Source organism: Ochotona princeps, chromosome 28 (assembly GCF_030435755.1).
Source record: "Ochotona princeps isolate mOchPri1 chromosome 28, mOchPri1.hap1, whole genome shotgun sequence".
NCBI classification, from domain to species: domain Eukaryota; kingdom Metazoa; phylum Chordata; class Mammalia; order Lagomorpha; family Ochotonidae; genus Ochotona; species Ochotona princeps.
In genome coordinates, this window is record NC_080859.1 from 19,328,757 (window position 1) to 19,344,961 (window position 16,205).

General features: G+C 41.6%; 1 protein-coding gene across 1 annotated transcript in view; it reads left to right on the forward strand.

The window, feature by feature from the left end:
* Positions 1-16,205, forward strand: part of MAN2A1 (mannosidase alpha class 2A member 1) — a 147,108-nt gene that overhangs the window by 33,757 nt on the left and 97,146 nt on the right. The window contains exon 4 of the mRNA XM_058656332.1: positions 2,062-2,233. Coding sequence (XP_058512315.1) covers positions 2,062-2,233 — 172 coding nt within the window. The remainder of the gene's footprint in view (positions 1-2,061; positions 2,234-16,205) is intronic.

The following is a 16,205-nucleotide window of genomic DNA, read 5'->3' on the forward strand; positions in this document are numbered from 1 at the left end:
ACCACTTAAGTAAATTAGTTTGCAGCCCCATATCCTCAGATTATTAAATCTAGAGATAGGAATCTAATTTTATGTCACAAAATCTCATCTCTTACAACTACTCATAAAATACTATCTCTGTGATTGGCCTCATGTTAATATACAGTTATAGTTCTTACAGTAATTTGAAACAAAAGATCCAATTCAGCGAGAAAGGGAATACTTGATTACTCCATTGTATAAGAGCAATAAAAGCTAATTTGCTGTCATATTACTCAATATTGAAACCTGCAAGAGACCGTTCAGTTCATTCTTCATTAATTGTCCTGTGTTGTTGTGGCATTAGTATCTATTCTAGATGAGTTTTAGTGGATGCTTTTAAGTTGTCATCTCTGGGCTTATATTTTGGCTCATGTAAATGTCTTTGACATATTTTCCCTCTGGTTGTTGAAGGGCGAATGAAGTGTTGAAAGGAAAATGGGTTGATCTGCCACTCTGATTCCTTTGTACACTCCCGTGACAAACTCGTCTTTGAAAAGGTCTTAGTTCCTGACAGATTACAACTGTTGAAAATAAAAGATGCTGCTTTTAAAAAAACCTTTTACTTACGCATCTTCATGAAGGCTATACTTTGAAAAATTGACTTGCACAGGCAATTGCTAGAACTTAATTATTAAATTAATTTTAGGAGTATTCTGCTGTCCATAGTTCTGTAATAGACTTAAGAGTTAAATGTCAAAGAGTTTTAACCTTTGTTAAAATTCAGATGTGGTATTTTAAAGGTAGTAATTCTAGCAGCCATCTAAGTAACTTATCTGGGTCTCATTGCATTTGGAACATGGAAATACATTTGATGTACTTTGGAATTCAGTTGTCTTGCAATATCTAGGTATTATATTTAGTGTAACAGATTGCATTTGGCATAATGATGTTCATTGACGTGGGAAATCCTCCTCATGTTGCAGGCTTTGGGGTGGTAGTAGCACTTTATCGCCAGGGTTGTGTTTGCTAAATCTGTCTAGACAAAGTCTTACAGACTGGACGGCTTAAGCAATGGTAATCTGTTGTCTCACTGTCAAAATATTTGTATTTTCTACCATAGCATATGTTTATTTTTAATTCTTGCCAGCAAATATAGCACGTAATTGAACACTAACTTACTCATGGATGGACAAAAGACACAGCCGTTGGGAGCCCTGCTCTTGAGTTCTGGCTGGCTGAGGTGTGAGGTTGCGAAGCAATACAGCGTTTAGCTGGTATCAGTAGAAACCCTGCTCCCCTCAGGATTTCATGAAGAAGGTTGGGTTGTTTTTCGGAGGGTCCTCTTTGCTTCCTCCCAGTAAGGGTGTAGGTTTTTGCTCTGGGCAATTGAGCGCTCTGCTGGATGGCCTATGTTTGGACCTGAGGGGGTCATCTTATGAATATTTCTTAGATCCAAATTGTAAATGTCTTTAAATTTCCAGAGTATTAGAGAAGCAGTGGGAAAATTAAGAGAACTAAGTTGTCAGCATGTATAGTTCTCTTTTGAAAGAACTTTACAAGGATTTACTGTTGATAGTATCTGTGCTTCTAAAAAAATACATGTGAGGAACGAGCGACCTTTGGAAACAAGTGCCTGTTGGAGGGCAGAATTCTGTTTCTCAAGAGTCCTGTTATTGTTTAGTTTTGCTGGCCTTTAGTGTAGCCCGTATTTGCTTTTTCTTTTTTCTCAGTTTAACTTATTTCTTGGGTGATGAATTTCAGATGTGGCAGGTAGATAAAATGTTGATTCCAACATTATGAGGATATTGTTGCCAACTTATTAACTCTGTTTTACATCACTGAGCTTAGGGGTATGGCACTTACTAAGTTTAAATAACTTTTGTGGTTTTAGGTCCCTTGCTTTTTTCTCATTTATATTTGAAATTGTGCAGTGTTCAAGAGTACTTGCAGCGTAAATAGATTTTTGTGTTTCATGTTAACAAGGCATTGTTTGATTGAAAACGCTTGTTAATTTTTAAATGAATTTAAATGAATGAAGCCTCTAAGGGTATGTAACTTAGTTGAGCTGGACTTTTCTGATGTATTTCTGTCTTACTTTAGGTTGGTTGAAGACTTTCAACGACTACTTTAGAGACAAGACTCAGTATATTTTTAATAATATGGTCCTAAAGCTGAAAGAAGATTCCGGCAGGAAATTCATATGGTCTGAGATCTCCTACTTTTCCAAGTGGTGGGACTTGATAGATACTCAGAAGAAGGATGCTGTTAAAAGGTTTGTTTTAAAAATTCTTTGAAATTTAGTCAAATAGTAAAGGGGATGCCATGAGACAAATGTTGACTCTTCGGAAGGTAAAAACTCTTTGATTGGCATCTGAAGCGTGAGATTCTCTTGCATGTTCTTCTTTCCATTGATTTTTATTTGGAACTTTTCCCTTTGAAATTCAGATGCTCCAGCTTTGTCCTAGAAATGTAATTTTTATGCCAAAAGGGCTTACTATTTTTAAAGCTCTTTTTAAAGCATTTTATCAAAGTGACCCCTGGAAAGTTCATCATACTGTATTCTTCGAGCTTCTCTATGGAAATGTACCAGTTTCTCTGCTTCTTGGCTAACAGTATAAGTTTTGAAAACATTTGTAAATTTGATGGTTCAGAATATTTTAATTTGCATTTTGATTGAAAACTGTGTTGCATATTTTCACATATTTATAGGCTAGGTTTTTTTGTGTGTGTGTGTGAATTTACATGACCATACCTTTTCTGACTGATTTTTAGGAAGGTGTGTGTGTATGTGTGGTGTATAAAAACGTGCCTATTATGTACTGTATTATTTCAATTTTATGTTTCAAAACTGTAAACAAGAGAAATTAAAAGGTAAGTTTATTTTGGTTTATAAGTTCCAAATCCGTGCATTCAGGAAGGGAGTCTTTAGAAAGCTCACAGAAGGTGCATATTGTGAGACAACTACGTGGATTTCAATTTTTTACCATAATAAGCTTATCTTTTGACTTGGCTTTCCCACAAACTTTCTGGAATATCTTCATATCTATTCCTTGCTCCGTATTTCCTTCACATACTTACTTTCTCCTAAACTTTTGTGCTTGATGTGTATGGCCAAACTTATGTATTGGTTTTATTTGTATATTGTTTTTGTTATCATATTTGAAGTGGTCTTTTACAATCTAAAGATCATTTTCCATTTTTCCCTTTATTTTTCAACTCCATAAATTTGTTCTTGAAGATGTTGTTTTTTAGTTATTTGAGAGTCAGAGGAATGGAGAGTGGCAGAGATAGAGGGTGAGTGACCTCCAGTCTGCTGGTCCCTGCATAGCTCTGTACTCAAGAGCTGATAATTACCATGGATTGTCTCGTTGGTTTAATCCCTATGGGGCGAGTACAACTCTAGATACTTTATAAATTATTATTAATAACCCTCTAAGAGGTCTCTGAAGTTGGTGTTCTGATTGTCTTCATGCTCCATCTTAGGTCAACACTGATCTGGGTCATCTTGCTAGGGTGGGGAACCCTTTAGGTCCAGGCTGCCTAGCCCAGAGACTGTGCTGTGGCTCCCCCTGAGAATTAAATAGTCCAGTCTGTCCTACTGATTGGAAATGACATTTTTTTTTTTTTTAAATTCATTAATTATGGAAATGACATTTTATGGTATTTAGGTATGCATTGATATCTGGACTTCGTGACCCATCTCCTAGGCTTCCCAGTTGGGTGGCTGATTGTTGTTGCTTTGTGTATTTCTAAGTAAATGACAGTTAAAGTCTCCCCTTACTTTCTTTGAAGAAATGTTTTAATGAGTGACCATTTAGTTTCCATTAAGAGAATTTGTTTATACACAACATATAACATAATATACATAAAATAACATGTTTTACATAACATCATATCCTCTTAAATTAACGCAAACATGTGGTATCTGACCTTTTGGGATTGGCTCATTTCCCTTAGCATTATGGTTTCCAGTTTGGCCCATTTGGCCACAGAGAACTGCATTTTGTTTTTTTTAATAGCTGAGTAGTATTCCATGGAGTAGATGAACCATAGTTTTCTTATCCAGTCTTCTGCTGATGGGCATTTTGGTTGCTTCCATGTTTTTGCAATTACTGATTGTGCTGCTGTGAGCATAGGGGTGCATGTTGGCTTCTCATAAAACAGGTGTTTTGGGTATATTCCTAGGAGTGCTATTGCTGGATCATACGGTATGTCGATTTTGAGTTGTTTGAATGTTCTCCATACTGATTTCCATAGAGGCTGAACCAACCTGCAGCCCCACCAGCAGTGGAGTAGGGTTCCCTTTTCCCCACAACCTCGCCAACAAGTGTTGTTGGTGCTTTTATTCATGTGGGCCAGTCTTACTGGCGTTAGGTGGTACCTCATTATATGTTGTGTATAAACTAAAACTGAATTGACAATGAGGTGATCACAGAAGATGGTTAAGAAATTGCAATTGTTTTTAACATATTGGTCACTCAATACTATAACTATTAGTTACACAACGAAGTTAATTGTTGCTGAGGGTATGTTGGAGCCTTTAATTGATTGGGTTGATAATCTGATGGTTCTGCCCTTGGACTGGTCAGGGTCTCCCCAGGAAGCTGAGGAACTAGACTGGACTATAAGATGTTGGACTCTATGTTTAGTTTATGCTTGCAAAGAAGGAATCTCAACTGTACTTGATCCGTGGATATGTAACAAGGTGGAATATTCCACATGGGGGGAGGGCGGGGGGAGGGGTGGGGTGATTCCCAGTTCCAACGAAACTGTATCACATAATACAATGTAATCAATGAATACAAAAAAAAAAAAAAAAGAGAGAATTTGTTAAATTCTTTCTGCTCTATCCAAAAATGAAATCTCCTTGGATTTTGGTAGAAATTGACATAAACATTTAAGGGCAATTTGGGGAGAATCGGTTTCCTGTCGTATTCATTGAAGGGTTTTTTTTTTCCCCCAGAGCAGCTTTATGTTGGCTGCATGGCCGACTAGGGAGGCACCGTAAGTTCAGGCTAGGTGCCATGGGAGTGTCATGAGGACCCAGTAACGTCTGCTGCCAGAGGGTCTTGCCACTCTCCTGGCTGCAGCCGTGTGTTACCGCAGGTTCTGTGACTGTCTGGTTGTCCCTGCGGTTACCCAGGACAACCCCGGAAATCGAAAATGTCAGGAAACATACTTTGACTTTTTAAGCTGAAATGTGCGTTGCTAATTTAGATTAATGTACACAGGTGGCGTATGTGTGCGTGTCTGTACACATATACGCATGCTCATGGAGCCAAACAGAACATGATTCTGAATCTATAGCTTAGAGCTGACAACCAACTAGTTTGTAACCTTTTAAAAGTAAGAGCCTTCTGATAATATGAAGCCATGTGGAACTGGTGTTTCTTTTTTCTAGTTCTTTAAGTTTTAAGATTGGTTTTCGTTGTGTGTATAGTGGACACTATCACAACAAATAATAATGTGCATTTTCTAAAATTATAATGTTAAGAGATTTTACTCAGATTGTTCTGATGTCTAAAAATATATGCTTTTTGCATTTTCCCTTTTTTATGACCATTTTTGGGCTTTTTTTTCTTCATTTTCATTAGACTGGCTGAAACTTTTAGCTATTTTTGTCAGTTTTTGCCTACCCTGTTAACCTCTTGGAGCCTGTTTGTCTTTTACTGTGTCTTTTTTTTTCTTTTTTTTGCTTTTGACCTTTATGCTTTCATCTTTGATAATTTCTTTTACTTGCATTGGCTCATGCTAAATGTGCCAGTCTATTTGCATTAACAAAGAAGCCGTCTGCATCTGCGTTTTTGCCTTCCAGCAATACTCACACTAGCTTTTACATTTTGATGTCATTTTCTCATTATTATATGTTCCCCTGCATAGTTGGACACTCTGCTAACTCTTTGCTGCTTGAGTCCAGTGTGGCCGAGATTTTCAATTTGTAAGTGTTGTTTTTTCCCTCGGTTGTACTTGGTTACAAACAGCTTCAGCACCCTATGGCCACGGGCTATGGATGGCACACTTTGTGCCCTGCAGTTCACTGGTGAACGTGGGTGTGGGGATCCCATGTATCCTGTGCTGCTGGGAAGTGGCATCAGCTATTTCTGCCTTCTGATGGCATGTTGCATGGCACGTGTGGATGGCTGGGCCTCCTAACTCTTGGTAAGAGGAGGAGCTACTGCATTCCTAGGGGTGCGTCCGTAACCCTTTGTGTTTCTGCATGGCATGAATGGTTTCCTGTCTTTCCTGAGTTCCTCGAGGATTAAATCGTACAGAAGCCAAACAAAGTTTGTCCCCTAATGTTCTCAGTCCTTTGGGAATTAGACTCCTGTTTTGAGAGCAAGTGCTTATCACAGAAGTGACTGTAGTTACTCCTTGCTCTTTGACTTTGAAGTGTTTTAGTTTTCCTTGCCTGATCTTTGTCATGGGCTCACTCACTCCTGTCTCCAATTCCTGAGCACCTGCTGTGGGGCAGGGACCATGGCGTGCTGGCCACCCCTGGCTCCATACTTATTTTCCTTATCACAGGTTGTATCTTTCAGCATGGACACTTGACCGTCTTTTCTCCCTTTTGTGCCAGACACTGACGTCACCACCACACTTTGGTTTTTGTTTTGTTTGGATATACCTGGCCTGTGCTAGGTATATCCAAAATTTTAAATTTTAATATCCAAATTTTAAATTTAAATATCCAAAATTTAAACTTTTAAAAAAAATTAAAAATTTTTTCATTTATTATTGTTATTATATGATATAATTCCATAGACTCTGGGATTTCCCCTTTCCCCACCTCCTATCCACCACCCCCCCAGTCCTCCCAATAACACTGAGTTCTCCCACTTCATTACAACAGCATAGTTCCTCATAAACAGTTCATAACAGTTTATTGTCCATTGTGGAGATGGACATTGGCAGAGTCCAGCATCCCATTGTCAAGATACATCTAAGAGTTTCACTGGGAGTCCATCCTCGATCCGGAAGTAGAGATGCACACTCCCTACCCTCACATCTAGACATGTCAGTCCCCACTATATGGTCACTATAACTCCCCTCAAGTGGAAAACCAGAACAACATCAAAGACAGGAAGAAAAACAGAAATTTCTAATTCGTGAATTAAACAACATGCCACTGGAGATGACAGTCTCCATTACACAGTTACTATACATCCCTTGTGCCTACCTTTTATTCTGGAAAGACCGGGAGCTGATTTGCAGAGGTAGAAAGGCTGATATTGGGCCAGCTGCCAGAGTTTAGGTATTCTCTCTGCCTCAGTTTCTTTATTTGTCGAATGGGGGTGGTGTTGGAACTTACTTGATTGCGTTTGTGTGTGTGTGTGAGAGGATTGAAGTCACACAGATAAAATGCCAAACACAGTGCCTGTTGCGTTTTTCAATCCCCAGTAAATATCACTGTCTTATTGCTTCAACTTCTGTTTGCCTCTTTGAGTGGTGCTCTCAGAATTTTTTAGTTGTGAAGTCGTGTTGAGAATTTAGGCATTTCATTTATGTTTTGTATATTAAAAGAGCCATGGGAGACAACTTTGTTTCCTCTTGTGCTCATATGGCTTTAGGATATTTTAAAACTGTATCCATGGAATTCTACATTTTCAGCAAGTTCTATATCTAGATTAGTGTAACTTTCATTAACTTCTCTATCCACCAATTAAAGTGCTTCTTAAGCTTATGTTTTCTACACTTACTAATTGATTACTGCTTTTATTTGTTAATTATTTGTTTTGGAACCTGTTTATTGAGACTCTAGTCTTTTTCACTCCCTCTTTTTTCATCATTTTTGTTTACACTTATTTGCTGTATTCACTACCCAGACTGGAGGAGAGCATCTATATATGTATATATATATTAAAGATCCATTCTCAATTCAGTACTTTCTGATACCGAATCTATTTTTTTCTCTGGCAAGCAGTGCTTGGTTTTAGCTTTACCACAGTGGTTTTGATCATTGTAAGTCTTGGTATTTCCCTTTTTAACCTATCCCTAAGCATGCACAGCCGCATCCGTACCTGGAATTTGTCTCAACACAACATAGTGCTTGTTGTGACCTACAGTGAGCAGTTAACTGGCCAGCGGCCAATGCGTGGGATTTCCTTCTCCTGCAGGGAAGTTGAGTGCCCTGTCTTCCTGCCCTGGGTCCCCTAGCCAGCTGGGACCTGAGCTGAGTTAGTCAGCATGCTGTTCTCCAGGGTTTTGCATTGGACCCTGGGGTTTTTGCAGCGGATCCTGGGTTGAGCTCCCAGGATCCAGCAGATAGGGAGGGTGCCCAAGTTACTTGCAGGATGAAGAAGGCCTTATCTCTTGAGTTTTTTCTCGGGTGGAAGGGCTGTGTCTGGAGCTGACTGTTCTGCATGCAGCTTGCTCCTGGTGGCCGCTCTACAGTGCAGAGCCCAGTCCCTGCAGAAGGCAGTGGGGCTGGCTCACTGTGATGTTTGATGAGGTGAGCCCGTGGTCTCCCTCCTGTGTTTGGCTGTGTCAGCAGCCCATCTTCTGCAGCCAACGGGCACAGCACTGGGGTATGATGAGGTTCACACAGATGTGGGGTGACTTAAGATGCGCACTGTGGTTAGATCTGTCCCAAGATTTGAGTGTTGTCTCAGCGCTTGACCTTCCAAAGTAGGGGCCATTGCCAGAATCTTTGAATTATCCTTTTCTGACTTGGGACTCCATTCTGGCTTCCATGCAAGGCACCTGCAGACTGATTCCTGTTGGATTCTTTAGGCTTTCTATGCACTGTATCTGTCAGAAATGCTGCCTACCTTCTAGAATGTGGCTGCCCTCTTCCTGAGTCTGTCTGGATAAATGTCCCCTCCTCTCTCTCTCTCTATCTCCCCCCTCCCCCGTTTTTTTCCTGTTGGCCATTTTGCTTAATTTGAACTGTATAACATTGCTATCCTCTGATTATTTTCATGCAGAGAAATGGCATTTTTGTATGATTCAGCTGTTACTAAGGATAATAGGAAATGGGGGTAGGGAATGTGAATTAGAATCAAAAGATTTCTAATTTTTGAGAGCCTGGCTTCTGGCATTGGGAAATATTCTAGAATATAGGCCTGAGCTTTGGTAGCATTTTGCCTAAACATGAATAGTTTTGTGGGCACGGTAAGGCATTGAACTTTGTTGCTTGCCAAGACTTGCTGAGATTGTCCCCTTCCTGGCTCTGATCATTCACTTTTGTTTATTTATTGCATGAACTATGGCCCTAGAAGAATAGCATGTCTTCCCTACTTACTTGAACGAAATATTCATAATTGCATTTGCCTAAATTATGTGTTTTGAGGAGAACTTCATAGGTATTTAGACTTACGCTGTTGTTTAAATCTTAGCATGTGCCAACGGGATTGCTAACAGCCTTTTTTTGTTTTCGTTTTTTTGCTTCTACTATATAATGCTCATGCAGTGGCTTGGTTTTTCCTGTCTTTGAGAAGAGCTATGGATTAAGCATCTGTCCTTAAATTTGTAAGGTAGCTGATGTAGAGCCAGTTCCTTGGAAACCCTTATTGTCCCGAACATTACCAATTGACCGCAGGAACTTAACGGAAGCATAAATCAAGTGGGCTCTGTGATATATACCAGTGTGGACTTGTTGGATTCTTATGTCCTCTGTGGCCAAGACATTCTGCTCTAGAAAGCTTGGAAAAGGGAGACTATGGAGACTGGTGCCCTGACACAATAGGCTAAACTTCCGCCGCTCTCCCATATGAATACTGGTTGGAGTCCTAGCTGTTTTACTTTCAGTGCAGCTCACTGCTTGCAACCTGGGAAAGTGGAAGGTGGCTGAAGTCCTTGGGCCCTACTCCTAAGTGGGAGACCTGGAATCAGTTCCTGGCCCCTGGCTTCACATCCATTCCAGCTTTGACCATTGTGGCCATTTGCAGAATGAGCCAGTGGTTGGAAGATCTCCCTCTCTCTCTGTCTCGTTTTATTCTTTTCCCTTTCTTTCCCTTTCCCTCTCTTTCTCTCCTCTCTGTAACTCTGCCTTTTAAATTAAATATGTATATATTTTTTCCCTGAAAGTGAAAATATGACTCACTGAAGACAGACCCCATGAAAACAACATTTCAGTCTTGTGCTCCAAATTATTTAATCAGTCACAGTGGATTTAAGTGAAAGCGTGTGTCATGAAATAATCCACATGTTTTTGGCATGTTTCTGTTTTATTTTTATGTTGACTGGTTTGTGAAAAACCTCTCGGCTTTGTGTCTTCCCATTTGGATGTTTCTGGCTAATCATGATTGGGTACCGTGGGATGTTTGTGATGCACATGTCACTCTGGGAAGCCTAACCTGGAATCTAGCACTGAGGCATGAGAAGGTGCTCATTTCCTGCAAGGAGCACCCAGCATCTTATGGATGAGTCCCTGCTCTTGGCTTTAAAATAACTGCAGTTCTAGTGGTTGAAGCAGCAGTGTGCGTCTCTGTTAGAAAAGTAGCCCCCCTTCCCCACCCTGTCCTCACTCAAGTACATCTGGACCAAGGCAGCCCATCCTTCCTTCCTTTGAGCCAAATCAGTTGCTGGCTTCTCTTGACACTGGCAGAGGCCATTCGGGACTTCTGAAATGCCCCATCCATCCCGGGGATGCCATCTTTGCGGAAATTCCTTCCTTCCTGGCATCTGTGACTGGAGTTCTTTCAAGGCAGGTTTTGTAGGCACAGTAGTGAGCTTTCTTTTCCCCTGTCCCCTCTGCTATCTTCCTCAGCTCATTTCCCGATTGACCGCCATCTTGCCTGTGGTCAGAAGTCCTTGGGTTCCCCTCTCTTCACGTTGCATGTTTGCATGCACTGCCGCTCCGGTTCCCAGGCATTTGGGCTCTTCCAGCTCTAGCTTTCTTCCAGGGTTGTTGGCCTACACTAAGAGCTAGCATGTAGGGGCTGCAGGACTGTGTTCCCAGCATGCCCGAGCTTTCGGGAATTTGTTGTCAGTCTTTAGTGTCCTCGTGAGTGAAGGTGCTTAGTTACCCTGATGCTGCTGTTGCAGACACTGGGGCAGAGGCCTGTGTCAGGCACACATGCAAGGTCACCCGGGGCTGGCATGCTCTGCCTTGCACCTGCCATTCCTGCACGTCCATCAGTGCCTGAGCCAGGTCAGTTTTGGCTCCACAGAATGTGGAGTATGTTTGGATCCCGAGCCCTCATTTCTTATTTCCTGTTCTCAGTTTCTGCTATTGCAAAAAACCTCTGGGTGGACTACCTGTCTGCGGCATTGCCACTTCCAAGGGGCCTCTGTTTCACCAGAAGAGCCAGATTCCTACTATGTGAGTCTGACCCTGGTGACCTTTGCAGGACACACTCGGGCTTCCCTCCGGTGCCTCCCTGCATGTCCTGCTCGTTCCTGCAGCGTCCTCACGCTCTGCCCTGAGCTGTGGAGCCACATGGATGTCCTCACACTCAGGCTGTTTTCTTCTTCCTTTGGATTGGCCCCTTTGCTTAGCTTGGGGTCTGTTTGCTTTGTCTGTTTTCCTTCTGTGTGCCAGGTTCAGTCCTGTTCATTTCTCAAGATTCTGTGGTGATGTTGCCTCATCTCAGAAGCCTCGTCTTGTTTATCCTGCTGCTCATTCAACAAATATTTATTGCGTGACGCTCAGGGATGCAGGAGGTGAGCAGGGCTGACTGGATCCCAGGACTCAGGGAAAAGAGGGAAGATACATGCTTAAACAGTGTAGTGTTTTCCTCTGTGGAAGCAAGAAGTGGACAGCTTTCTCAGCTTCTTGGAGCAAGAGGTTGTCCTGGAAGCAGACCTCCGAAGGGTGACTTAGAAGTAGCCAGTCGAGAAGGAGCAATCGCAGGGTAGGGAAGGAAGTGCAGGTATGGTCAGAGGGTCTTGGGTCTGCACCAGGGGTTAGAAGCGACTTGGGAGGATTGTTGCCACCACGCTGCTTTGCAAGCCTGTGTCTTGGAGAACCTTTTAATACAATTTGTTTTATGAATGGGTTGTAATTTGTGTAATTACTACCAGCTAATGATCATGAAATTTTATATCTGGTTATTCTGATATCCTTTATGTAGTGGTTTTCTTTCATTCTAAGAGAATCAAGTAGTTGCAAGTTTTAAAGGTTTTATTTATTTGAAAGGGAGAGAGACAGTGGGCAAGAGAATGAATGAATGAATGACTCTCCCATGCATTGATTCACTCCTCAAATGAGCTGCAAGAGCTGGGACTGAGGGTAGGAAGAAGCCAGTGGCCTGGGACTGCTGCCTTTCTCCTGTGAGCAGTGGGAGACCAGGGATTAAGGCTCTCATCTGCTGCCTGCCAGGTGCGTTAGCAGAGTCTGCATCCGAAGTGGAGGCAGCCTAACCCACATAGTCACAACAGCTGCTCCATAGTCTTCCTTTTTTAACTACTTTTTTTTTTTTTGTATTTTGTGACACATTTTGAAAGAGCAAAGGTAGAAGCATGAACACATGTTAAAACTTGATGTTTGGATATAGAGGAACTGGGGAGGGGATAAGGGAATATGAAACTGTATTATAAAATAATAATAACAACAATAATAAAATGTATTAAAAAAAACTTGATGTTTATTCCCAGCAGTATGTGAGAAGACATCACAGTAGAGTATTAACCTTCTGATCTTTCTGGTCTGATAGCCGAACAATGTCATCATGTTCAAAGTTTCTCTTTCCGTTTCCTCGTAGTGAGGTGAAGTTACTTCTCATTTGTAGAATCCTTTTTTTTTTTTAATTTTCTGAAATCTCTGCTTTGTTTTTGTGTGTTGAAGTATTTATTTGTATTGGAAAGGCAGATTTGCAGAGAAGAGACAAAGATCTTTGTCCTTTCACTCCCTAACTGGCTGTCACTGCTGGAGCGGAGCTGATCCAAAGCCAGAAGCCAAGAAGCTTCTTCCAGCTCTCCCAAGTGGTTGCAGAGTCCCAAGGCTTAGGCCATTCTGCTTTTCCAGGCCACAAGCAGGGAGCTGGATGGAGACTGGAGTAGCTGGGACTTGAACCAGTAGCCATCTGGGATCCTGGCACTTGCAAGGGGGATTAGCCATTGAGTCATTGCACTGGGCCCCAGATCACTGCTTTGTATCCTTTATCTATCTTCACGTTGTTGGAACCCTTTTCATGCAGTCAGGATCCTGAGTGTGCAGTAATGAACGAAACACAGGAAGCATCCTTGCCCTCTGCCTCTTAACAGTCTCGTGGAGGGAACCGAACAGGGAATGTGGATATGTAAATTACATTTTTTTATAAGTGCCGTAGAAGAAAGGCTCGGGCTTTTGTGAAGGATAGTGACTTAGGTGGGGTTTGGGTGGGATGTGCTGGTTGCTAACTGCGAGGCAGATACTAGTTGCAGTAACTGTGGTTTGCAGAGAACAGCAAGAGCAAGCTGTGGGGAGGGGCTGCAGCAGGCATAGAGTGAGGAAGAAATGATAGGAGGTCAGCCGTTCCTCTTTTCCTGTTACACCACGTCTCTAAGTGTAGGCATCACAGAACCTTTAAAACTATGTGACGGATTTCTCCAGTGTGTATGTGAAGGATTTTAAGCCAAACTTCATCTTTCTATATATTCCTCATGAAAGGAAAATGAATCCAAGAATCTGATTAACAAATGTCTTTCGGGTATGAATTGGTTCTTTGAGAACGTCCACCTTTCTGAATTTTCCATTGAACTTACTTTTTTAAATTTAATGAATGAAGCCCTGTACGTCATCTTGTATTATTTCATGTTTCCCCAGATGTGTGATTACAAATTCAGCTCATTTTCTCTTGTGAAATTAATTTGTGATTCTTTGAAGCTTGCTAAATGATGCATTGTTTGTCGCTAAGTTGTCTGTAACAATTTCCCCATTAGGGAGAAAAGCTCTTTGAGTGCACATCCCTCTGCATGTGCCCACATTCCCAGGGGCTGAGACGCCTTCCCGGGGGAAAGTGCCACTCAGAGAGAATGGTGTGCAGCTGCCTGTGCTTCGTGTTGGATCTGATGTGCAAACTGCGTGGTAGGCAGCAGGCGCAGTGGTGGGAGTGCTTAGCCCAATTTTAACTGGTCATTTCCTTAGCTTTTTTTTTTTCAACCAGATTCTCCGGTACTGAAGTGAAATATGGAACTATGTTAATGTCTTTGGCAGTAGTTGCAAGTCAGTACTCCATTGAAAAAGGTGAAACTTAAGCATTGTTAAATATAGGTTGATATCTTGCTTCCTAATTTCTGGACTTCAGTGCATACACACACACACACACACACATGCACACGCACACACATATATATCCACTTGAGGGTACATTGGTGTTTATGAAAAAATGAAATGAAAGCATGTTTGTTTTCTGCAAGAAGTTTTGAATCTTTGAGTGGTACTTCGTCGTTTTCCATAAACTTGATGACGACCCCATTGCCTTTGTGTGCATAAATTTCCTTTTCTGCCTTTTCTTCACTTCCCTGCTTCTTTTCTGTTTTGCCTCTAGTGCTCATGTTTGTTAGGAAGCAGCAAGCAGGGTTCATACAAAAAGTTTGCTAGGAATATGTCACCTTTTTCCCCCTTGAGGTTATACATGTGTGCATACATGCTTAGGTGCATTTTCCCTGAAATCTCTACATTATTAAGGTCTTACACACAGAGTTAAAATTTGTTTTAGTTTTGTCTTGCCACTGGACAATAGCAACTTGAAGTGGGTGATCCATTTCTGCAGGACAAGAATGACTTTTGTGTTCATGCTTGTAAGTATCTCAGGTATTTCCTGTTGCGTTGTTTGCTCTGAGGGCTTCAGTCCTAAGGTCTGTAGTTATCACGAAGTGGCGATCAGTGCTGTGCGTCTCAGGTAAGTAGGCCAGTAGCCGACCTGATTTTTGGTCATTCTTCAGATACTTCTTAAGTACAAATCACATACGTTCTAGAAGGCAGTACACATTTATGTGCTTCTGAGGTTGCTTGGGGTTTTGAAGTTTTGGTGCGTTTTTGTTTTTTAGTGCTGTTGTTGTTTTGTTTCTGTTTTTGGGGTGGAATGGCCCTATAGCAGGGATTTCTTCCTAACACGTTAAGTAGGTTGTAGGAAACCACAAGCTTTGTGCACGAGTGTCTTCTGGTTCGCAGTGGGCTGCAGCCTCAGGAGGAACAGGCATTGAGTGGAATGGGGATGGGCCACTGTCCCCTGGTGATTCCCAGCCAGTGTTTCCTACCCAGCATGCTACTGTCTCTTCTCTCCCATTGCTCCTTCCAGTGGCTGTTTTCAACACTTCGCTTAGGCCTTTTTTCACCTAATTGTGAAAAACACATGTCAATATGCCATTTTCAGATATGAGGTCCTTGGCTTCCATGGCATAACGTCTGAGATTTTTCTTCAGAGCTCATTTTCAGTCATCCTGATTGGAACTGAGAAAAAAAAGTAGGCAAGCAGTAATAATAACTCATTCTGTCAGCACTAGTTTCTTGGCTATTTTCGTAACGTAAATATTTAGCAATCTGTTTCTTTGCCCTCTGACCCACTGAACTGTCTAAGTCGCTGTTGGGATAGCTGTTTAGTCCTTTGTCATCTGAAAGGACAGGCCACTCCTGATGGCCCTTCGCTAGAATTTTTGAGGTTGTATGTTCATGGATTTATTGTTTCTCTAAACACATGTTGATTAAATCAAAATTAGGGGGCTTTGATTATTAAACTGTGTCATGAAATAAATAAAATAAAAATAAAAAAAAAGGCAGAAAGAGATTGAGATTTTTCTGTTTCCTGGTACATTGCTTCTAGAAGCCTAGAGCTCCAAACTCAACCTGAATCTCCCACGTGGGTTGCAGGGCCCATCCTGCTAGACTTGGCTGCCTGCTAGGGTGCGTGTCAGCAGAGCAGAGCTGAGAGTTGAACCCAGGCATTCTGCTTTGGGATCTGGTGTCACCACTGGAGCCCTGAACCCTGCGTTTCCCACCCTAGACATGCCTGATCACCACTGTCTTCTCCTGTATTCTGTTTCTGCCTGCTTTTTGCCTTTGCTTTTGATAAATAATCCTTTCTTGTTTAATCTTGGTTTTGATCATCTTAAAACATACATTTTTTTATTAGTTGCTTTACTATGGTATCTTTTCTATGGTTTCTTCTGAATGTTCCCCTGTCAGGAAATAACTGTGCTTATTAACACCTATTCATTCCAGTGAAGTGACTTCACTTGTGACGTCTGGTCTACTGTCTGTGGGTGGACACCCTCACTACACTTGACTCCTGCGATGGGAGGCCAAGTCACCCTTGATTCCATTTTTTCTTTTATACCTAGCCATATCTCAATTCCCACCAATAAATTTTCCTGAAACACCT